Raw genomic sequence first — 25344 nt, forward strand, 5'->3', positions numbered from 1 at the left:
GGAATCATCTGTAAACAGGATGAGGTCTTGGTTGTGCAGAGGCTCCTCTGCTGCTAAGGCTGCTTCTTCTGTTTCTTTTAAAATCTCCACGCAGTCATGCTCTTCACATACTCCCCCTCTTGCTCCCTCGATTCTGACATCGGGAGCATAGTTGCGGGATTAACTGGGCTGGCCCGGACGATATGGAGATTAGAAGTTTCCAAAACTGCTGTCCAGCGGGTCCATTGAGCTGCCGTCACCTGAGCCATTCTATTCATAGACAGCAAAGCATGTACGGTGTGGGGACACTTGACAATTAGCTTTTGGTCGAGGACTAGGCCCGCAGTGATCATTACCGCTCGACATGTAGCTTCCATGGCCCTTAGGCAATTTCCCCATCCGAGGGCTGCCGCATCCAGTTTTGTCGAATAATAGCCAATAGGTCTTTGCCGATCCCCATGTTCTTGTGTCAGTATAGCTGTCATGTATCTTTCTTTCTCATGAACAAACAGGATAAATGGCTTACCACTGTCGGGGATTCCCAGAGCCGGTGCCGAACACAAAGCCTTTTTCAAACTCAGGAAGGCCTCTTGCTGTTCCTTAGTGAGGGTAATGGCTTCTTTAGAGGCACATTTCCCCCTTAAGATATCATTCAATGGCTGAGCAAGCTGTGTGAAGGAGTCAATCCAATTTCTGTTAAAGTTACACAATCCCAAAAAAGACCTTAGTTCCTGAATAGTGGTGGGTTTTTTAGCAGCCCGAATGGCTGCAGTTCTATCCTGGGTAAGTTCTCTCTTTCCTTGTGAAATCTTTTGTCCCAGGTATACAACCTCTTCTTGGGATATTTGTGCTTTGTCGATGCTGGCTTTATGTCCTTTCAGCCAAAGGTGGTCCAGCAAAGCTCATAAATCTTGTTCATGCTGTTCTTCCGTGTTTGAAGCTAGCAGGATGTCGTCTACATATTGGATGACTGTGGATGACAGGGGAGGTAATTTTCGCAAATGGCTTTGTAAAGCCATGTGGAATACCGTAGGGCTGTTGTGGAAACCCTGCGATAACCGGGTCCAAGTATACTGTTGTCCTTGGACCGTGAAAGCAAACCACTGTCGAACCTCCGGTGCCAGAGGCACCGACCAAAATCCGTTGGCCATATCTATAACCGAGAAATATTTATGTTCCAGTTTGAGGGCATTAAAAATGGTGGAGGGATCTGCGACCAAAGGAGCTTTTTGATCAATACACTGGTTAGCTTTCCTATAATCAACAGTCAAATGCCAAGTCTCATTAGATTTCTGTACCGGCCACACAGGAGGAGGAGGAGGAGCTATGCGTTTTAATAAGCACCCCTTGTTTCTCCAATTGCTGAATAACCGGTAAGATTCCCGCGATGGCAGTTGGACTGATGGGATACTGTTTAGTGCATGGAGGCTTGGTCCCAGTAAATGACGCAGGCTCCATCTGGAGTAGGCCACAATCGTTCTTCTCTTTAGCCCATATCGGGTGTTCCTTTAATTCTTCTTTCTTCAAAGTTCTAATTGATCATGTCACCCGACCATTCTCAAACTGCAACGATGAATCTATTTGGATTAGAACGTCCATTCCCAAAAGGGGTTGATCTACTGGGCCTATCCAGACCGGCGTGGTTAGTTCATGTGGACCCAGCCCTATAAGTACCGGTGTTGTCCTTTTAATTTCCATTTTATGGCCCCCAACTCCATAGGCTGTACGTGCCCTACCATCCAACGGCAAAAAGTCTCCATATTGTAGGGGTAAGCATGTTAATTCCGCCCCTGTGTCTAAAAGACAGTCCACATCCTTATCGCCCACCCTCACAGTTATATATATCCCATCTCCCCTCTGTTGTATTAGTGCGAGGAGGTGGACCAGGGTGGGCTCTAATCGTTTTTTTCTATCCCAAGTAACTCCTTCTGTTGTTGTATTTGTCAGTCGCTTAAATGCTTCTATGAGGTCGTTATCTTGTGACAAGCCTGGTTTGTTGGCTGAATTGTATCCCTGGTTGCATCCTCTTCCCCTGGCCACGACCTTGCTGTTTTGCCCTGCACGTCTTGGCCCAGTGACCTTCTTTCCCACAATAATGACATTTTCCGGGTAATTTTCCTAATAACTGTTTATCGGAATCCTGGGATTTCCATCCCATAGCCTGTACAGCTCGGACTTTAGCTCCCATATCCCGATCTAATTGGTTACATTGATCCACCAATGCTGCAAAGGTAGTTCCTCTACCTTCCCAGTCTGGTAACACTACCTTAAGCATTTTGGACAGTTCTGGCTTTAGACCTGCCATGAAAGCTGCTTTCAGGGGTCCAAACGCTTGTTCATCCATTTCCTCATCCGTATTATTCATACCCGAATGTTCTAGCCACGTGCATCTAAACCGCTCGTCATACTCCAGGACCTCCTCTGTTCCTTTCTGTTGGCAGGCTGCAATTTTTCCCCAGTCTGTCTTAGCTGGGCTGAAGGCTTGCAGCCAGTGTTTAATCGCCTCCCATCCTGCGTTTAATTCTTGCTCATCCTGCCCCAAAGCTTCTTCTACCTTGTCGTGCAATTTTCTTCCCTGTGTTTTTGGCACCATTATGGTAAAAATTTGCACTCCGTCCCAGAGATGAAGTTGATATATATTTCTTAAGTGGTCCAATTGGTCCCACGTTTTCACTCCCCCTTTCTCAGGATTGGGCAACTCCTTGGGCCATTTATCAATTTTCTCTGGGTCTGCCAGATCATGAACTAAATATTCTGCATACACCTTTTTCTTTGTTTTTTTGGTTCCGCCCACAACCGCAGTCTCTTCTGATTTGACTGCAACTCATCTTTTTTTAAATGGGGCAAAGCGCACCCCTAATTCTTCATCCTCCGACCCTGCATCATCAGAGGATTCAGAATCCGTATCTATTCCTTGGTCGTGTCTTCGGGTTTGCGTTTTAATTTATCCAAACATGGGTACCCTGGGAATTGACCGATGCATTTTCCTTTTCCTATTACTGTCTCTTGACCTAATGATTTTTTCCATTCTTTAATTTCACCTTTAAGATCTTTAACTTCCGCTTCCGATTTTTCAAGTTCAAGTCTTGTCTGTCGCAGCTGTGCACAAACAGCTTGCAATTGGTCCTTTGTACTGGTCAGTTCTCGATCATGTTGGGAATGCATTATAATTTCATTCCGCTTTCGGATCTGTCCCATAACGGCTAGGGACCATCTAGTTCGCTCTTTATTTTTCATACGGGTCGTTTTTCCCCAGACCCTTTTAATCTCGTCCAAGGACCATTGTCCTTTGGAGGTACTGTATTTTTGTTCGATCTTAATACAGGTTTTAGATAAGTTGAATTGTTGCTCTATGTATTCTTTCAACTGTTTGAGGATTTCATCTATCGAAACCTCAGATGGTGCCCGCCCGCCTTTAACAGTTGTAGGCAATTCTTTGCTTTTATCTCCTGCTGCCATAATACTGATTTCTTTACTGGGGTCTCGAGTCACTGGCTTTCCAGCTGATCAGTAGGTTGGTGATTAATTAACTAACACACCGCCGAAGTTAGACGTCTATGGGACCTCGAGCCGACTACCAACCGGAGGGTTCACAAACCGGAGGCTTTCGGAATCGCGTAGAAGGAAAGGCGAATTTAGACTTTTGACCGAGGACTTTTATAAAGAGGAGTCCTTACCTCAATATGTAGGTCCGATGTCCAAAATTCAGTTCCTTCCCTCAGCGATTGTGTTCGTGACACCAAAATTGTTATATCTCTTAATTTCCAATGAAATACGAACTCCGGTTGTACTTTTAATGTAATTTTATTCTGGCAGCAGCAACAAGCTCTTGGCTTTAAGCCAGGCCTTTGTCCTTCTGAGACCACATGGCCAAAATGGCTGTACTTATACCTGGTTCAATTCACAGAAAAGAGCTCGCCTTCTTTGACCTTATTGGCTCAATTGATAGTGTTTTAACCTTTAATTGGCTCGCTACCCAAAGGTCCTAAAATGTCAAGTTGATTGATGACTTAATGCAACATGCTGAGTTGCACGTAGCAGCTTTGACTTGGGGTCTGTGAATTTTCACAAAACTGCAGCCAGGCTGCAGAGCTTGAATTCTCTATCACTGCTCTTCCTATTTCCGACACGTTCTCTTTTGCGAATCTCTCTATCTGACCTATTTTTATTTTACTTCTCCCCCTAAAAGTTACATTTAAAAGCTATTCTGTACCTCATTTTCCTCTGGTTCCCATCCTGCATTTTGGAGCTGGGGGCGGGAGCTGAGTAGTTGGGGTGAATAGTTTTATCTGTCTTTGAAAGAAAGTTGATCCTTTTTCATAGATTTTCGTGGCACCAGTTAAGAAGATAGTGAATGGGTGTCATTTTGCTGCGGCTGATTATATACAGCAGAAATTAGATAACAGAAACAATGTAAAACCAACCAACCATGGCACACCTGTAATAATACTCTTTCTTTCACACTTCAATTAGCCGGTTAATCAGTATAAATGAAACAAATTGTTGGTGCAGATTTTGAATGTCGAAATATTAGAGTGATGAAGAAGCCAACGTCTATTCCTTACAGGTTGTATGATAGGGAACTGCAAAGACATTCTTGGTCAGGCAGGGCAGCTTATATGTTTAAGAAAGAAAGACTTGCATTTATATACCGTCTTTCACGAGTATTGGACGTCTCAAAGTGCTTTACAGCCAATTTAGAACTTTTTGAGTGTAGTCACTGTTGTTATGTAGGAAACGTGGCAACCAATTTGCACACAGCAGGCTCCCACACACAACAATGTGCTAAAGACCAGATAATCTGGTTTTTTTGTTATGTTGATTGAGGGATAAATATTGGCCAGGACAACGGGGATAACTCCCCTGCTCTTCTTCAAAATAGTGCCATGGGATCTACTACATCTACCTGAGAGGGCAGACGGGGCCTCGATTTAACGTCTCATTCAAAAGACGGCATCTCCGACAGTGCAGCACTCCATCAGCACTGCACTGGGAGTGTCAGCCTAGATTTATATGCTCAAGTCTCTGGAGTGAAACTTGAACCCACAACCTTCTGAGCCAGAGGTGAGTGTGCTACCCACTAAGCCACAGCAGACACTAGCACTATTCATCGCGATCACTACTTTCCTAATGCTCATGGAGATTTCAAAAACATATTCTCATTGCTCACAGTAATTACCATGATGCTCTCATCGCCCAAGTGGATTTGTTGCAGTAACAGTGAGATTTACTGTAATGCTTGTAGTTCTCGCAGGAACTCAGTGCAATTCATCGATCTCTTGCATTTAATATTCTGATTCCTCAAAGGGACTCATCAAGATTCTTGCATTTCTTGCAAATATCTGACTGCTGTAGTTCAAAAATATTTATTTACATAGAATAACATAGGATATATGGCTCAGAAACAGGCCATTTCACCCGACCAGTCCATGCTGGCATTTATGTTCCACTCGAGCCTCTTCCCATCTTTCCTCATCTAACTCTATCAGCATAACCCTCTATTCCCTTCTCCCTCATATGCTTGTCTAGCCTTCCCTTAAATGCATCTCTACTATTCGCTTCAACCGCTCCCTGTGGTAGCGAGTTCCACATTCTCACCACTCTTTGGGTAAAGAAGTTTCTTCTGAATTCCTTATTTGATTTCTTGGTGACAATCTTACATTAATGGCCTCTAGTTATGCTCTTCCCCACAAGTGGAAATATTCTCTCTATATCCACTCTATCAAAACCTTTCAAAATTTTAAAGACCTCTATTAGGTCACCCCTCAGCTTTCCTTTTTCAAGAGAAAAGAGACCCAGCCTGTTCATCCTTTCCCGATGGGCATACCCTTGCATTTCTGGTATCATCCTTGTAAATCTTCTCTGCACCCTCGTCAATGCCTCTATATCCTATTTATAATATGGCGATCAGAACTGTACGCAGTGCTCTAAGCATGGTCTAACCGAGGTTCGATACAGGTTTAGCATAACTTCTCTACTTTTCAATTCTATATCTCTAGAAATAAACCCTAGTTCTTGATTTGCTTTTTTATGGCCTTGCTAACCTGTGTCGCAACTTTTAGTGATTTGTGTATTTGTACTCCGAGATCCCTTTGTTACTCTACCCCACCTAGACTCTCACCCTCCAAGTAATATGTGACTTCCCTATTCTTCTTACTAAAATGTAATACCTCACATTTATCTGTGTTGAACTTCATTTGCCAATTATGGATCCAGCGACGATGAAGGACTGGCAATATACTTCCAAGTGAGGATGGTGTATGATTTGGAGGGGAACGTGGAGATGATGGTGTTCCCATGCGCCTGCTGCCCTTTTCCTTCTAGGTGGTAGAGATCGTGGGTTTGGGAGGTGCTGCTGAAGAAGCCTTGGTGTGTTGCTGCAGTGCATCTTGTAGATGGTACACACTGCAGCCACAGTACACCGTGGAGGGAGTGAATGTTTAAGGTGGTGGATGGGGTGCTGATCAACGGGCTGCTTTATTCTGGATGGTGTCGAGCTTTTGAGTGTTGTTGGAGCTGCACTCATCCAGGCAAGTGGAGAGTATTCCATCACACACCTGACTTGTGTCTTGTAGATGGTGGAAAGGCTTTGGGGAGTCAGGAGGTGAGACACTTGTCGCAGAATACCCAGCCTCTGACCTGCTCTTGTTGCCACTGTATTTATGTGACTTGTCCAGTTAAGTTTCTGGTAAATGGTGACCCTCAGGATGTTAGTGGTGGGAGATTTGGCGATGGTAATGCTGTTGAATATCAAGGGGAGGTGGTTAGACTCTTGCTTAATTTCCCACTGGAGGAGAGGTAAGATTGTAGTCAGTTTAATCCCAGTTGCTACTTTTTGAGCCAGAACCTTGTTTAACTATTCTTTTGTCACTTTGATAAATAGCTGACCCAAGGCTCAAGCAGTGGGGCGGACTCTCCTGATGTGGTAAAAGATGTGACTGGATGTCTTGTGAAGGTTTCCTCAATCAGGCCTGAGCACCTTTAATTAAGTTTGAACGTGCGGAGTTCAGATAATCAACGTGCCATATTTTCAAATGTTAAGAAGTTATTTTCAATCATGCAATTTAACTATGTAAAGAGAAAGATAAGTTGGGTTCAAATTTCATAAGGAATATCAGATTTTCAGTTCCACAAAAAGGGAGTAGCCTACACTATTGATTTTATTTTACTATTTTATTTTGCAAAAAATCAGATGTGTCAAGGAGCACTTTTTTTAACATAAGATTATCTAGGACATACAGCACAGAAACAGGGCATTTGGTCCAGCCAGTTCATGCTGGCGTTTATGCTCCACTCGAGCCTCCTCCTGTCTTTCCTCATCCAAATCTATCAGCATAACCCTCTATTCCCTTCTCCCTCATATGCTTGTCTAGCCTCCCTTAAATGCATCGATACTATTCGCCTCAACCACTCCCTGTGGCAGCGAGTTCCACATTCTCACCACTCTCTGGGTAAAGAAGTTTTTTCTGAATTCCCGATTGGATTTCTTGGTTTTACATAGGATTACACAGGATTATACGGCACAGAAACAGGCCATTCGGCCCAACCAGTTCATGCCGGCGTTTATACTCCACTCGAGCCTCCTGTCGTCTGTAGATGACTAACTAATATTGATGGCCTCTAATTGCATTCTTCCCCACAAGTGCAAATATTCTCTCTGTGTCTACTCTATCACAAGCTTTCATAATTTTAAAGACTTCAATTAGATCACCCCTCAAGAGAAAACTATACTCTCACATTTCTCGTATCATCCCTATAAATTGTTTATGCACCCTCTCCAGTGCCTCTACCTTTTTATAATATGGCAACCAGAATTGTACAAAGTACTCCAAGTGTGGTCTAACCAAGGTTCAATACAAGTTCAGCATAACTTCTCTACTTTTCAATTTGGTCCCTGTGGAAATAAGCCCTAGTGCTTGGTTTGCTTTGTTTATGGCCTTGTTAGCCTGTGTCACTATTTTCAATGATTTATGCAGTTGTACTCCGAGATTCCTTTGTTCTTCTATCCCACTTCGATTCTCTCTTTAGGATCTTTAGCTTCCACAGTTATAGTTGTAACACATCTCTGTGTATTTGAAAAATACCCGACAAAGGGTATAATTAGCAAAATTGTTCTTTGCTTAGCTGTGTCACCTGCAGTGGGATTTCCTTCTGGGTCGGTTAAAGTATTTAAGGTCAGACTCCATTCACCTAAGGGAAAAATAAGATTTATGAAAGCTGGAGGATAAATATGCATTTTTGGGGGAAAATGAGAGAAGGAAGATTTAGGAAGCTGGAACGCTTTCAGACCACAAAGGCCTTGGAAGTTGAAAGAAACATTTCAGAAGGGTTTAGAAAGCTAAGAGAGATTTTAAGAATGTAAAATATTAACAGGATACGTTTCTAAGCACTAAGGGCTAGAAATTCGGTTTTAAAAACAGTATTTTTTCCGCCAAAATTACCGTTTTCACTTCGCTACCGCCAGTAGGCCGGAAATTCAACCTTTAATTTGCGCAGCGGTAAAAATCGGTGTTTCACGAGGATTCGCGGCGCAAACTGCGATCCTCGCCAACTTTAGTCTGAGGCCGAGAGCGCTGCGAGAGAGGCCTTGGGAGAGGGGAAAATCACCCCAAAAATAATTGGAAAATAAAGTTTCACAAAACATTCACAAGACTATCGAATTGCTGAAAAAGAATGAAAAAATAAAAACTTTAACTTACCTTTTTTGCAAGTCTTTACACTTACTGCTGCTGGCAGGGCTGCATGACAGGGTTTTACGCAGAATACGAGAGAGCCAAATTTTTGGCGAAAACGCTATTTCGGGTCTTGCACGCTCTACTCCCCAGCGGTACGTGGAAAGTGTTGCCGCAAAATGTCACCGAATTTCCCGCCGACCGTTTTTTTCGCCAAATATGGTGAAATATCGCTAAAAACCCGGTTGCAAAGTCGGAAAATTTCTAGCCCTAAGAGTGCAAGTCAACAAAGAAAGTTGCAGTATGTGCTGTTACTTAAACTAGGAAGATAGAAGAGAATTGAAGAAAGATGATGAGCACTGTCTTGTCCCAGAGGTGACCTCAGAGCATCATAGAGGAAAGGAGAACTGCCTGATATCACTGCTCAAGGAGAGGTTGCATTATTTTATGTTGACAACAAGCGACACTCTTAACATTTGGGGGAACGTTCTTAAGCTCTTATGACAAATTTAAGTGACTTCAATAATGCACACTTGCCTGGATGAATGTAGCTCTAAAAACACTTAAGACGCTTGACATCATCCAGGACAAAGCAGCCTGCTTGATTGGCTAACCCGTCCACCACCTTCAACACTCACTCCCTCCACCACCGGCGCACCGTCTAGAAGATGCACTGCAGCAACTCGCCAAGGCTTCTTTGGTAGCACCTCCCAAACTGGCGACCTCTAACACCTAGAAGGACAAGGGCAGCAGGCGCACGGGAACACTACCACCTCCACATTCCCCTTCAAGTCACAGACCATCCTGACTCGGAAATATATCGGATGTGCCTTCATCGTCGCTGGATCAAAATGCTGGAGCTCCCTCCCGAACAGCACTGTGGGAGCACCTTCACCACACGGACTGCAGCAGTTTAAGAAGGCGTCTCACCACCACCTTCTCAAGGGTAATTAGGGATGGGCAATAAATGCTGGCTCTGCCAGCGATGCCCACATCCCAGGAGCAAATAAAAAAGAAACATGAACATGGGAGGGGCACGTGGAAAATTCCTCTTTCATTTTACAAAGCAGATAAGTGAGAGTTTACTTATTAAGAGATTTCTGGAGGGCCTCATGATAAAAGAGGGGCCACAATGGTAAATCAAGGTAGTTTACCAGCACATTGGGAACAAGCAGCAAACCACAGGCAAAAGGAGGCTGGGTGCTGATTGGGTACATCGATCCCTCCCTTAATCTGATTGGTCTAAGAAATACTCTTCGCTAATTGGACACCTGGGCAGTCACTGCTACTTGGCCAATAGCACGGGAGCTGCAATGGGATTGGTGGAGGTTTGTTGAAGCTGCGGTCTTATTGGTGGACGCTCCGCCGCGCTGGCTGTTGATTGGCTATTTTGTTTTTCCCGCCTGCTCCGAGCCCGGCTGTCCGGCTGATGGCGGCGGTGCGCGCAGCGTGGGCGGCCGGAGCGGGGAGTCGGGAGCCGGGGCAGGGCCAGGGCCAGGCGGCGCTGGACAGCGCTCAGTGGCCGCTGAAGCGGTACGGCCGGTTCGCGGCGCCGGGCGGGGCGTCGAGCGCCTGGGAGGTGAGAGGGGGAGGGGTGTGATATAGGGTGTGATATATGGGGTAGGGTGTGATATATGGTGATAGGGTGTGTATATGGGGGTAGGGTGTGATATATGGGGGATATGGAGGGTAGGGTATGATATATGGGAGGGAGGGTGTGATTATGGGTGTGATATATGGGGGTAGGGTGTGATATATGGGGGTAGGGTGTGATATATGGGGGTAGGGTGTGGTATATGGGTGGAGGGTGTGATATATGGGGAGGAGGGTGTGATATATGGGGGTAGGGTGTGGTATATGGGTGGAGGGTGTGATATATGGGGAGGAGGGTGTGATATCCGGGGGAGGATGCGATAAATATGGAGGGCAGGGTGTGATATATATGGGGGGGGGGGGGAGGTGAATGCGATATATGGTGGGGGTGTGATATGTGGAGGGAGTGATATATGGGGAGTTGGTATCTGGATACGGTATACGTGGGTGAGAGGTGGGATCGGGTCTGGTACACGAGGGTGGGAAGTAGGATCGGGGTATGGTATTCGAGGGTGGGTGGTGGTAATTGAAGGTGTGCGTGTGTCATGATTCAGTTGCTCTCTAGATATTTTGTCTTGTGCTGGTGGGGAAAAGTGTTCCAATGCTCCAACCTAAAAGTCCTGTTTATCTAACCCTTTTATTTTACTTTGAGGTTTTTGAGTCCGGTCCGGAAAAGGGTCTTCTCTCTTTGACGATCGTGCAGTCAGGCCATTTCCTCATCACTCAAGGTGCGGCAACCCTGCTGGTGAGTGCTTCTGAGCAGATTTAAGTTGTATTTTTCCATTTCTAGATGTAAACTACAAAGCACTTAGACCTTGCTGTCAAAATTCTGTCTGTTGCCTCCGACTTGAGAAGGGATAATTAAGTGAGGTGAAGAGATTTGTTACCTATCTGATTGAATCTTTTTTGAATTTGAAGTATCTTCTGCAGACCAGAGAAGTGAGACCAGCTGTCAGTCTAATGCAAGGAAAATCCACGAGGACATTTTGATATTTAGATTGCCATAACATCACCACATGACACTTCCCTCTCCTTGCTCAGCACATGAGTGCAACTCTTGAACACAGCCACTAGAAAGGTGACAGGAAAGCACCTGCTAAAAGGTGTTTTGATACATGGGGAGGGGGAAATGCTTCTTCATACTTGCAGACTAAAGCAAACCCTAGCAAGTTGGTAATCACCTTGGCAAGAGCATGTGCGTATATGGACTGTACCATGTGGCTGCATTACAGATGCTCCTTGCAGAACTTGGGAGAAAAAAAATCCCTGATTTAAAAAAAAATTGCATTTCCATAGCACCTTTCACGACCCCTGGACATCGCAAAGCGCTTTACAGCCGATGAATTACTCTTGGAGTGTCGTCACTGTAGTAATGTAGGAAACGCGGCATCCAATGTACGCACAGCAAGCTCCCACCAACAGCAATGTGATAATGGCCAGATAATCTGTTTTTTAGTGATGTTGGTTGAGGGTTAAATATCGGCCAGGGACACCGGGGATAACTCTCCTGCTCTTCTTCTAAATAATGCCATGGAATCTTTCACGTCCACTTGAGGGAGCAGACGGGACCCATGTTTAACGTCTCATCCGAAAGACGGCGCCTCCAACAGTGCAGTGCTCCCTCAGTGTGCCAGCCTAGATTTTTAGTGCTCAAGTCCCTGGAGGCGAGACTTCCGCCCACTGAGCCAGAGCTGACAATGTGTGATGTTGCTATTCGGGCTTGGATTAAGAAGCAATAAAAATAATAATTGTAGTACAATAACTTTATCAGATTTTGAAGGTAAATACTTCTCCCCACTCGCAGAAGAAAAGTAAACATCACTAGATTACTGTGTGAAATATAAAACATTAACACATTTCGGTTTGAAAACAAAAAAAAAGTTCTGTTCTCTGCTTGAAAAAATATGTATAAAATTAACAAATAAAGGGATGCTGCTTCAAGAGTGTTACAAATTTTACGCTGTTGTGTGCATGAAGTTGTATTTACAGATATTACAGATAACTGGCTACAGCACTGTAGAAGAATCCTCTATTGGGTTATAATCTGGGTATGGAAGCACATAAGAACTTGACGCTGTCTTTCAGAGCAGACAAAGATATGTCTGAATAGCAGGGTCCTGGATCTATAAGGGCACAGCTACAATGCAGCTCCTGGAGTGAAACAGGCAGTTGCAGTTCGGATTCCAGCCGTGCAGAATCCTGTTTACACTGCTTGATTGCTGCCTGATTGGAAATGAACCCATCTTGTTTCGGAGAGAGCTCTATGCCTGCTTGAGCCCATGCATGCAAGTTTGACATTTAAATGTATAGCAAGCAGGCAGGGGAGAATCCCCACTCATTTTTTTTAAAAGAACACACAACTTATATTTATATGAGCTGTGGCTCAGTGGGCAGCACACTCACCTCTGAGTCAGAAGGTTCAAGTTCCACTCCAGGAACTTAAGCACATAAATCTAGGCTGACACCCCCATGCAGTGTTGAGGGAGTGCTGCACTGTTGGAGGTGCTGTCTTTTGGATAAGATATTAAACTGAGGCCCCGTCTGCTCTCTCTCAGGTAGTCATAAAAGATCCCATGGCACTATTTTGGAAGAAGAGCAGAGGAGTTATCCTGGTGTCCTGGCCAAAATTTATCCCTCAATCAACATAACAAAAAAAACATTATCTGGTCATTATCTTCTTCTTCGGCTGTCCCCCGGAGTTGAGGATGACTTGCTTCCACACTAAAATAAGTTCTAAGGTGACTGATGAGACCAATGCGGGACCTACAGTCTCTGTCACAAGAGGGGCAGATGGTGGTTGGAGGGATGGGTGGCTGATGTGCTCCATTTATCGTACGCTCCTTCTGCTGTTTGTACTTGGCTCCCGTGTGCTCCCGATGAAGAGACTCGAAGTGTTTGTCGCCTTCTGGGATGCTTCTCCACTTTCAAGGGGGCTTTGAGGGTGTCCTTGAAGTGGTTTCTCTCCCCTCCTATGACTCGCTTACTGTGACGTAGCTCGGAGAAGAGTGCTTGTTTCGGAAGTCTAGTATTGGGCATGCGGATAATGTGGCCCGCCCATCGGAGCTGATCGAGTGCGGTCAATGCCTTGATGCTGGGGATGTTGGCTTGAGACGAACGTTGACGTTGGTGCACCTATGGCAGGATTTTGCGGAGGCAGCGTTGGTGGTACTTCTCCAGTGCTTTGGAGGTGCCTACTGTACATAGTCCATGTCTCTGAAGCATATGAGAGGGCGGGTATCACTACTGCTTTGTAGACCATGAGCTTGGTGCCGGGTTTGAGATCCCGGTCTTCAAAAACACTCTTCCTCACGCGCTCGAAGGCTACACTGGTACACTGAAGGCGGTGTTGGACTTCGTTATCGATGTCTGACATTGCTGATAGTAAGCTCCCAAGGTATGGGAAGTGGTCCACATTGTCCAAGGTCTCGTCATGAATCTTGATAATCGGGGGGCAGTACTGTGTGGCGGGGGCTGGTTGGTAGAGAACCGTTGTCTTACAGAAGTTTAATGTTAGGCCCAGACTCTCATACCCTTCAATGAAGATGTCAACGATGGTTTGGAGTTCGGCCTCCGAGTGTGCACAAATGTAAGTGTCGTCTGCGTACTGTAATTCAATGACAGAGGTTGGAACAATCTTGGATCTGGACTAGAAGCGACGGTGGTTGAACAATTTCCCGCTTGCCCTGTAGATTAACTGCACTCCAGCAGAGAGCTTGTTAAAGGTGAGATGAAGCATTGCAGCAAGGAAGATTGAGAAGAGCGTTGGTGCGATGACACAGCCTTGCTTTACTCCGTTCTGCACTTGTATTGGGTCTGTGGTGGATCCGTTGGTAAGAATCACGGCTTGCATATCACATTGCTGTTTGTGGGAGTTTGCTGTGTCCAAGTTAGCTACCGTATTTCCCACATTACAACAGCGAATATACTCCAAAAGTACTTCATTGGCTGTAAAGAGCTTTGAGACATCCGGTGGTCGTGAAAGGCGCTATATAAAAATAAGTCTTTCTTTATTTCTTTAACATAGCAAAACGTCGCAATCCGACGGTGCTTTGCAGGAGTGGCATAAAACAAATGTTGACACTGAGCCACATAAGGAGATAGTAGGGTAGATGACCAAAAGCCTGGTCAAAGAGGTAGGTTTTAAGAAGCGTTTTAAATGAGGAAGGAGAGACGGAGAGGTTTAGGGAGGGAAACCTTGAGCTTAGGGCCCAGGCAGCTGAAGGCACGGCCACCAATAAACATAAGAACATAAGAATTAGGAACAGGAGTAGGCCATCTAGCCCCTCGAGCCTGCTCCACCATTCAACAAGATCATGGCTGATCTTGCCATGGACTCAGCTCCACTTACCCGCCCGCTCCCCGTAACCCTTAATTCCCTTATTGGTTAAAAATCTGTCTATCTGTGACTTGAATACATTCAATGAGCTAGCCTCAACTGCTTCCTTGGTCAGAGAATTCCACAGATTCACAACCCTCTGGGAGAAGAAATTCCTTCTCAACTTGGTTTTAAATTGGCTCCCCTGTATTTTAAGGCTGTGTCCCCTAGTTCTAGTCTCCCCGACCAATGGAAACAACCTCTCTGCCTCTATCTTGTCTATCCCATTCATTATTTTAAATGTTTCTATAAGATCACCCCTCATCCTTCTGAACTCCAACGAGTAAAGACCCAGTCTACTCAATCTATCATCATAAGATAACCCCCCTCATCTCCGGAATCAGCCTAGTGAATCGTCTCTGTACCCCCTCCAAAGCTAGTATATCCTTCCTTAAGTAAGGTGACCAAAACTGCACGCAGTACTCCAGGTGCGGCCTCACCAATACCCTATACAGTTGCAAAAGGACCTCCCTGCTTTTGTACTCCATCCCTCTCGCAATGAAGGCCAACATTCCATTCGCCTTCCTGATTACCTGCTGCACCTGCAAACTAACTTTTTGGGATTCATGCACAAGGACCTCCAGGTCCCTCTGCACCGCAGCATGTTGTAATTTCTCCCCATTCAAATAATATTCCCTTTTACTGTTTTTTTTCTCCAAGGTGGATGACCTCATACTTTCCGACATTGTACTCCATCTGCCAAACCTTAGTCCATTCGCTTAACCTATCTAAATCTCTTTGCAGCCTCTCTGTGTCCTCTACACAACCCGCTTTCCCACTAATCTTTGTGTCATCTGCAAATTTTGTTACACTACACTCTGTCCCCTCTTCCAGGTCATCTATGCATATTGTAAACAGTTGTGGTCCCAGCACCGATCCCTGTGGCATACCACTAGCCACCGATTTCCAACCCGAAAAGGACCCATTTATTCCGACTTTCTGCTTTCTGTTAGCCAGCCAATTCTCTATCCATGTTAATATATTTCCTCTGACTCCGCGTACCTTTATCTTCTGCAGTAACCTTTTGTGTGGCACCTTACCGAATGCCTTTTGAAAATCTAAATACACCACATCCATCGGTACACCTCTATCCACCATGCTTGTTATATCCTCAAAGAATTCCAGTAAATTAGTTAAACATGATTTCCCCTTCATGAATCCATGCTGCGTCTGCTTGATTGCACTATTCCTATCTGGATGTCCCGCTATTTCTTCCTTAATGATAGTTTAAAGCATTTTCCCCACTACAGATATTAAACTAACCGGTCTATAGTTACCTGCCTTTTGTCTGCCCTCTTTTTTAAACAGAGGCGTTACATTAGCTGCTTTCCAATCCGCCGGTACCTCCCCAGAGTCCAGAGAATTTTGGTAGATTATAACGAATGCATCTGCTATAACTTCCGCCATCTCTTTTAATACCCTGGGATGCATTTCATCAGGACCAAGGGACTTGTCTACCTTGAGTCCCATTAGCCTGTCCAGCACTACCCCGCTAGTGATAGTGATTGTCTCCAGGTCCTCCCTTCCCACATTCCTGTGACCAGCAATTTTTGGCATGGTTTTTGTGTCTTCCACTGTGGAGACCGAAGCAAAATAATTGTTTAAGGTCTCAACCATTTCCACATTTCCCATTATTAAATCCCCCTTCTCATCTTCTAAGGGACCAACATTTACTTTAGTCACTCTTTTCCGTTTTATATATCTGTAAAAGCTTTTACTATCAGTTTTTATGTTTTGCGCAAGTTTACCTGGTTGAGCAATTGAAATCAGGGATGCTCAAGAGGCCAGAATAAAATAAGTGAAGGTCAGGTGGGTTTGCAACGTATGCAGCCGGTGAGCAATCGCCTGAGAGCTTCACACACTAGCTTTGAGACCGCACTGGATTTGTACTTGACGCAGTGTCAGACTGAAGTAATGTGAGACAACCTCCTCCAGGCAGTCTCGCTTCACTTTGCTCCGGAGTCAGGTCGGTCACCAGTTCTAGATTTACATCGCCAGGTTAGCATCAGGGCGAAGCAGAAATCGCTTTGCACAGATGCTAAATATTAGAGATAGAGATACATGATTATCCTCTCTCCGCAGACTTCTGTGTATTCCTCATATCCCTCACACTTCTGAGGAAATGACAATTTCTGAGTGCATTTCTGGCGAACAGAATGTAGGGGCTCAATTTTGGCCAGGAGTTGCTCCGTATTTTTTTTGAGTAACTTGATTTTCTGGTGTATCTTAAAAATCCCCATTTTGCACATTCAATTTGCGTCAGTATAAGTGAGTTAGTTACGATTTTTTTAGTTTCGTTTTTTTTCTCAAAAGGGGGCCTTCTCTTCCCGCGCTGCGAAGCGTGTCCTCCAGGTTCCCACACAGAAGATGCAGTCACGTGCGACTGCTCAACCAATCAGGTACAGTATTCTCAATAATAATGGGAACTCTGTATCTGAGTTCTCATTGCTATTAATTGAGAAAAAAAAACAAACACAATGACACCAATTAAAAAATTAAAAACACACCTCACATAATTAAAATTTATTGAAATTAAAGTTAAAAATATCTTGGAGAAAAACATTTTTCTGAGTTTTTAAAATGTTTTTTTAATTATGGTTTAAAATACATTTAACGTAGTGAGCAGAGTTTTTACAAATAAAGTGTATTTTTAATTTTATTTTTTATATTTTAAGTGTGTTTTAAGATTCTTACGCCTGTAACTGTAGGCTCTACGCCTGCTTTTATCAGGCTCAAGAGTTTTGAGGACATTTGCTGGGCAAGATACGGGTAAATCCCGCAATCTTGCCCTTGAAAATGTCCTGGCTCCCGAGGTACGAATGATCTGTCAAGCTGGAGCTTGACAGATCGGAAAAGCCGTTTTTCAGCGCATGTGCATTGTGTGTTGAAAACCGGCTTTTCCGATGCCTTCCCGGGTCCGTAGAAACTCCGTACGGACCCGGGAAGGCCGGAATTTCTGGGCCATTTGTCCTGTCACGCAGCATCGTTAGATGTGACCAGAGTACCCTGTGGAATGGACAAATTGAGTGCTCTACTAAAGCAGGCACTTGTACTTTTCCAATGTAAGCATGTTCTGGGTTATCCAACACGTGTCCACTGTGACGGATGTTAACCCTCTAGCTGTATAAGACACCCTCCACATGGACATCTCGGGATTAAGTGTGAAGTCAACACTGCAGCCCAAGTTCTGGACTCTCGAATCTCTCTCCAACAATAACAACTTGTATTTATATAGCACCTTTAATGTAGTGAAACATTCCAAGGCGCTTCAAAGGAGTATTATGCGATTTAAAAATTTGACACCGAGCCGCGTAAGTAGAAATTAGGGCAGGTGACCAAAAGATTGGTCAAAGAGTTTTAAGGGGCGTCTTGAAGGAGGGTAGAGAGGCGGAGAGGTTTAGGCAGGGAGTTTCAGAGCTTGGGGCCTAGGCAACAGGAGGCACAGCCATCAATGGCTGAGCGATTACAATCAGGGATGCTCAGGAGGGCAGAATTGGAGGAGCGCAGACATCTCGGAGTTGGTGGTGGTGGTGGTGTTGCGTAGCTGGAGAGATTACAGAGCTAGAGATACGTAGTTATCCTCTCTCCGCAAACATCTGTGTATTTCTCATATCCCTCACTCTTCTGAGGAAATTACAATTTCTGAGTGCGTTTCTGGAGAACAGAATGTAGGGACTCAATTTTGGCCAGGAGTTGCCCTGTTTTTTTTGGAGTAACTTGATTTTTCTGGCATATCTTAAAAATCCCCATTTTGCACATTCAATTTGCATCAGTGTAAGTGAGTTAGTTACGATTTTTTTAGTTTAGTTTTTTTTCTCAAAAGGGGGCGTTACCAGCCACCTATGCCAGTTTTGGCCATTTAGCCAACTTTGGCCAGCTAATAGTTACTCCAAATCTACTTAGGCCAGCGTGTGTGACACTTCAGAAAACTCTTGCAAGAGATAAGAAATCAGCGCAGGTAGGTACATTGGAGGCCATTCGGCTTGGGCTAGGGGCAGGCAGGAGAACTGATAGTGCTCCTGCCTGGATGATTTCTATCTGTTCTGCTGCCCACCCGCTCCTAGCCCTGGCTGAGTGATTTTCAAAAGACTGAAATTTAATTTGGTCACTAATAAAGAAACTTAATGACTAAAAAATGTGAATAAGATCAAACAGCTATACAGGACATCAGATGACAAACTTCGCAAAGTTAATTTACTATACAACAGAAGCATTCATGGAAGCTTAAACTGCAAAAATTAAAGATGTGGCGAAGACCTGCACCTAAAGCACCAAGCCTTACAAACTACCAAACCTTGCAAACAAAAAGTTCTAAGAATTAAATAATAAATAAAAAATTGAAGTCCTGACTTCATGTCCCGGGACGGCAGCGGGCCGGCCTGTGCGGGAGGCCACTCGGTCTGGGCTCGGGGCGGCACGACAATGTGCGCACCGGGAGGCCACTCGGTCAGGGCTAGGGGCGGGAGCGATCGGCATCGGGATTCAACCGGCATCTGTATTCCATGAGGAGAGAGAGAGGCTGGGCTGCAAATGAAGGGGGGGGGTGGTGGTGGGAGGAGGAGGAGAGCGAGTGAACGCGGCAGGAGAGGCTGGGCCGATTGCCAAATTTCGGCGTTACTGCGCATGCGTGAATATCGCGACCTGACTCCAGTGCGCATGTGCAGACGTCCCGGCAGTTGTCGGCGCACCACGCTGGCTCCACCCCGATTCGACTGGCCACGCTGCGCGACGATCGGGGAGAGGCCAGGCAGTGGCCAAAGTGGCGAGGAATTTTTTTGCCGCGAGTCTAAATGGTGAGAAGTTGCGCATCTCCAGTAAGTGCGCCGAAAAAAGGAGTGGGCCAAAATTGAGCCCTATGTAACTAACTTGTGAAGACATGGAAGAATATTTCTCCAATACACTTCGATTGTGCATGGACTTCAAGTTGTTTAGAGTAAGATTGTTTAAGGTGCATACTACCAATTACCTTATTTACTTTAAATAATGTACAAATGAATACAAGCAAGCATGCTAAGTAGTTGCAAATTGTTACTTTGACCATTTTAGCACCATTTTCTCTGGGGTTTTTTCTCTGTGATCTGGAAACTGTATCTTTTCTATATTCTGGCTTCGGAAGTGTGTGTGCTCAAGGGGCTAATGGTTATCCCAACTTCCTGGATTTAGCTTAGATTCAGACCTCATTCTCTTCAAAATGGCAGGAATTACCGCAATGTCATGAACATTTTGAACAGCTTGATGATGCAGGAGGCTGTGCTTTCGCAATACTTTAGGCATGTCGTGGGGGTGTTGAATTAACAAGACTTGTCTGTCGCAACAGATCGGTCCCTGAGCCTGCTGTGGTCGAACCTCCAACTTTATAGCACAATCCAGAGATGTTGCTGTTACTGGTATGAAGTCCACACAGTAGTTGACAATGCAGCATCAGGCATCTCGAATTTCTTAATTCCAGACATTATTGTGCTGACTTTACAGAACAAATCATGACTATAAGTTAACTAGGGCTAAAATGGATGCTGTCCACCATTATTAAGGTTTCAAATGGAAGACCTCAGACAATTAGGCCCCAAGTTTCCACATGATTTGCTCCTGATTTTTAGGAGCAACTGGTGTGGAACGGAGTATCTTAGAAATCGGAATTCTCGACATTTAGTTTGCTCCAGTTCTAGTCAGTTAGAACAGTTTCACTTTGGAATAGAATTTCTTTTTCAAAAGGGGGCGTGTCCGGCCACTTACGCCTGATTTCAAAGTTTCGTGAGTGAAAACTTACTCCAAACTAACTTAGAATGGAGTAAGTGAAGATTTTTGTACGCTCAAAAACCTTGTCTACACTTTAGAAAATCAGGCGTAGGTTACAAATTAGGCGTAGGGAACGAGGTGGGGCGGGGGGGGGGGGGGCAAAGGGAAGTCATTAAATTCTACAATCAATCCTTAGCTATACTTATACAAATATTATACAAATAAATCCAACCTGAATAAAAATTTATAAGCAAAGAAAAGATTAAATAAACCATGTTCCTACCTTTGTGAAATAGCATTAGCCTTCGAGCTGCTGTGCTTCAGGCAGGCCTTTCATGTTGGAGACAGGCAGGGGTGTGGCGTCAGTGTCTCGACGGCAGCGGCAGCAAGCTTCGAGCTGAGCTGCAGTGCTTGAGGCAGGCCTTCATCCTCTTCGTGGCTGGCCACGAAGAAGCAACACCGGACGGACCCGAGGCCATTCGGCCATGAGATATCAGCGGCGTCAGTGACTGGCCGGCAGCCGAAGAATCAGCAGCGGACCGACGTGCGGCCATTCGGCCATAGGATATCAGCGGTGTCAGTGGCTGGCCGGCAGTCGAAGAATCAACACCTGACACACGCAGCTCTTTATGGTGCTTGAGGCCATTCGGCCACACTTTAGGGGCGGCGTCAGTGGCTGGCCTGCAGCCAAAGATACAGCAGCAGCCTTCGAGCTGTGAGGGGGACTGAGGCCATTTGGACAGAGAGAGGCAGCCACATCGACAGTTTTATATTTAAATTTGCAGAATGGGTGCTGCATTGTCAACACCACGTATTATGCAATGGTTTGCCATCAATTCACTGCATAGGAGAGAATTGATTAGAGCTCACCGCAACAGGAACATCGTAGCCTGTAGGTTGATGGGCAGGAGACCTTACCCACGTCGACAATATCGAACCAGGCGCTCGTACCTGGACATGAGCGAGGCTGATTGTGTGAAAAGGCTGCGTTTTCGCAGAGAAGTTGTCACTGAGATCTGTGATATGGTGAAAGCAGATTTGCAGCCCAGAAGCAGAAGGATAACTGCCTTGTCTGTTGAAGTGAAGGTAACAGCTGCACTTTCTTTCTATGCCTCGGGATCGTTTCAGGCTACAGCTGGAGATGTGTGTGCCATCTCTCAATGTGCATTACATGCCTGCGTTTACCAGGTCACGGCTGCACTTTATGCGCGAAGGAATGACTTCATCAATTTCCCAATGACCGCACAAGCGATCCATGAGAGGGCTGTGGGCTTCTTCAGGATTGTCGGCTTCCCAAAGGTACAGGGCTGCATTGATTGTACCCACATAGCCTTGCGAGCACCTGTGGAGGAATCTGAGCAGTACCGAAATAGGAAAGGTTTCCACTCTATCAATGTGCAGTTCGTGTGTGACGACAAGCAGCGCATCATGTCAGTCGATGCGAGACACCCTGGCAGCACCCACGATGCGTTCATCCTACGCGACAGCGTTCTATCTGACATGTTTGAGCAGCAGCCAGAAGGGCAGAGCTGGCTACTGGAAGACAAAGGGTACGGCCTGACCACCTGGCTCATGAAGCCCATACGCGTGACACGGACAGAAGCTGACCATCAATACAACATGGCGCACATTGCGACGCGCAGTATCATTGAGAGGACCATTGGCATATTGAAACAGCGATTCCGATGCCTGGACCATTCCGGAGAACAGTTGCTATTACTCTCCTCAGATTGTCGGTCACTTCACTGTTGTGTGCTGCATGCTTCATAACTTAGCCATCATGAGGCAGCAGGAGCTGGTAGTGGAACCTGAAGACCGACGTGAGGGTCCAGTGCATGATGATAGTATTACCAGACTGATTCCCGGGATGGCGGGACTGACCTATCAAGAAAGACTGGATCAACTGGGCTTGTATTCACTGGAGTTCAGAAGAATGAGAGGGGACCTCATAGAAACATTTAAAATTCTGACGGGGTTAGACAGGTTAGATGCAGGAAGAATGTTCCCAATGTTGGGGAAGTCCAGAACCAGAGGTCACAGTCTAAGGATAAGGGGTAAGCCATTTAGGACCGAGATGCGGAGGAACTTCTTCACCCAGAGAGTGGTGAACCTGTGGAATTCTCTACCACAGAAAGTTGTTGAGGCCAATTCACTAAATATATTCAAAAAGGAGTTAGATGAGGTCCTTACTACTAGGGGGATCAAGGGGTATGGCGAGAAAGCAGGAATGGGGTACTGAAGTTGAATGTTCAGCCATGAACTCATTGAATGGCGGTGCAGGCTAGAAGGGCCGAATGGCCTACTCCTGCACCTATTTTCTATGTTTCTATTACGGAAGACCAGGATGTGGATGATAACGACAATCAGGAAAGCATGCAAGTGCCTGATGCCGAAGCATGAGGTCGGAGGAGGGCCGTCAACGATTGCTCGAGACTTGCGCCAGCAGCTCATCCGTGAACGCTTCAACTACTGATGCCTGAGGGCTCTGCGACCACTTTTGCGTATGGACATGTTTATTCTTTGCAGTTGTTCCTGCGTTGTGTTGTGTTAATGGAACATGAAACAGTTTTAATGAAAAAATATTTTATTGAAAAGTTAACGTCACTCTAATAAAATATTTGTTGTATCAAACTATATTTTTTATTATGACTCTTGAAGATCACTTATAAGTTGTAAAGTTACAAAACTTACAAAACAGTTTCATTGTGAAAAATCTTACACTCTGAAGAACACTTAAACTTCAGGATCACTTTTTAGGTGCAAAATTAAATAAGATACAAAAAATGTGAGAGCATTTACACTATAAAATCACTTAAAAACCATAAGATCCCTTATAAGTTGTAAAGTTACAAAACTTACAAAACAATTTGAATTTGAAAGACGCTACTACAGCTACATCAAGAACAAGAACAAAAGCAGCAAAGAAAGGCTGCAACCATGTCTCATCCATATCTCAGTGAATGTTCACTTCCTCATGGGGGTGTCATTTGATTGGCTGGGCTGTGTGTACCCTTATTGCAGCAGCTACCTCAACCAGGCCCATCCTGACGGCCTGTGCCGACACTTGCATGCCCTCCCTGATGGCCTGTGCCGTCATTTGCATGCCCTCCCTGACGGCCTGTGCCGTCGATTGCACTCCCTCGGACATTCCCTCCCTAAGTTCCCGTGTCATTAATGCTATTTCTCCCGTCAGGACCGTCAACTCTTCACCTATGCACTGACGCCACCGATGAGTGATTGGGTAAGCTCATTGATCTCCATACCCGATGCCACAACCTGAGTCGCATCTGTTGCACGCTGCATCTCAGGAGAGCGTGTCTCCAATCTCCTTCTCCTCTGCCTGGGTCTGCCTTGTGGCACCACTACACTGGGAGGCGCGGGCACGGACGGTGGGATGCTCGGTGTTGCAAGCGGCACCACTACACAGGGAGGCGCAGTCTGGGACTGTGGGACGCTCTGTGTTCCAGACGGCTGAACTGGAGGGAGAGGCTCGGGCTGGAATGGTGGGATGCTCTGTGTTGCAGACGGCAGAACTAGAGGGAGAGGCTCGGGCTGGAACGGTAGGACGCTCGGTGTTCCAGACGACAGCACTCGAGTGCGAGCCGTGGGCTGGGATGTTGGACGAATGGGTGTAAACTGCTCCATGATATCAGCAGCAACACTGGGACCCGAAGCGTCGGAATCAAAACCATAGTAGGTGAAATCAGAACCTATGCGAGAGGGAGGCGCAGGCTGGGACGGTAGTGCACTGACTGTAGAAAGCTGCATTATACCAGCAGCACCACTGGGACCCGCAACATCGGAAGCGAAACCATGGAAGGTGGAACCAAGACCTATGCTAGGGGTTGAAACTCTGATGCCCCTTGATGGGGGCTCATAAACATTAAATTGGAAGCTCTCCCCTGCAGACATTTCAGTCATCGCTGCCATCATCCAGTCTGGATCGTCCGCAGCTGGTTGTACTGGTTCTTGTTCTGTACCCTCAGGGTCCTCAGGGTTGGCAGCAGCAGCATCGTCATCATCATCATCATCATCATGTTCTGCAAAATACATCAGAACAGTCAAATGCTTAACAGCAAGGGAGGGGGCCGGTGGGTGACATGAGTACTCTCACACATAGCAGGCCAGGCAACAGGTTGATTTAAAGGGCCATGATGCATTTTCAGGACTTGCCCTCTTCCTCGCGTGTGGGCCCAGCTTGTGCTGTACCGATTGCTTTTCTCCATGTACGACTCATCATAGCAGCTACCAGGGTGTCAGTGGATGCAGATTGGACACGCCTCCTCCTGTCCGAGTTGCCTCCCTTTTGTTGTGGGCCAATTTCTTCTGCAAAGAGTAAAATATAACTTTTTACAGAGTCTGTCAGATAGCCAGGTTACAATTATGATTAAATTAAAAATAGGAAATATTACTTACACTAACTACTTGACCACGGTCGTGCCATTTCTTTTTGCACTGACTTCCAGATCTCCTGGTATGCACCACTGCGCAGTAATCTTCTGCAACTTGGTTTCAGCGTTTCTTCATTTCTTTTGGTGGCACTTTTATGCGACCTCTGTTGCTGGTATCTAGCTCCTGCCATCTCTGCTCAATTACGTTGACTAATATCTCCACTTTCTCATGCAAGAAATTCTTTGTTCTTGGTGGACGTTGATCCATTGCAAAGTTGAATTGGCACTCTTATTTCTTCAAACACACAGTCCTTAATTTGCATGCACCAATGCAGCACCGGTTCTGCAAGTTTAGCAGTGAAAAGCTGAACTCACTGATTTCAGCAGGTGATTTATTCAGCAGTGCTGCTAAAAGCACTCCCTCACACACAGAAATATAAAAAAAAAATTAAATTACAAGCCTTTGCAGGGGTCCAAGAAACAAATCTTCACTTTTTCTGCAGTATTTTAAAAAATGGCCGAGTGCCAATGTTTGTGTGAGACTGCGCGTGCGCGCACGCTCCAACGCGCACGCGCAGGGTTGCCGGCACCATGAAGG

General features: G+C 45.5%; 1 protein-coding gene across 1 annotated transcript in view; it reads left to right on the forward strand.

Annotated features, from left to right (window-relative positions):
* Positions 1-10063: 10063 nt before the first annotated feature.
* The window catches only part of rec114 (REC114 meiotic recombination protein), a 70613-nt gene continuing 55332 nt past the window's right edge, over positions 10064-25344 (forward strand). Inside the window, exons 1-2 of the mRNA XM_070864183.1 lie at positions 10064-10230; positions 10897-10989. Of these exons, the coding sequence (XP_070720284.1) occupies positions 10081-10230; positions 10897-10989 (243 nt within the window). The 5' untranslated portion in view covers positions 10064-10080. The remainder of the gene's footprint in view (positions 10231-10896; positions 10990-25344) is intronic.

Source organism: Pristiophorus japonicus, chromosome 21 (assembly GCF_044704955.1).
Source record: "Pristiophorus japonicus isolate sPriJap1 chromosome 21, sPriJap1.hap1, whole genome shotgun sequence".
Classification (NCBI taxonomy): domain Eukaryota; kingdom Metazoa; phylum Chordata; class Chondrichthyes; family Pristiophoridae; genus Pristiophorus; species Pristiophorus japonicus.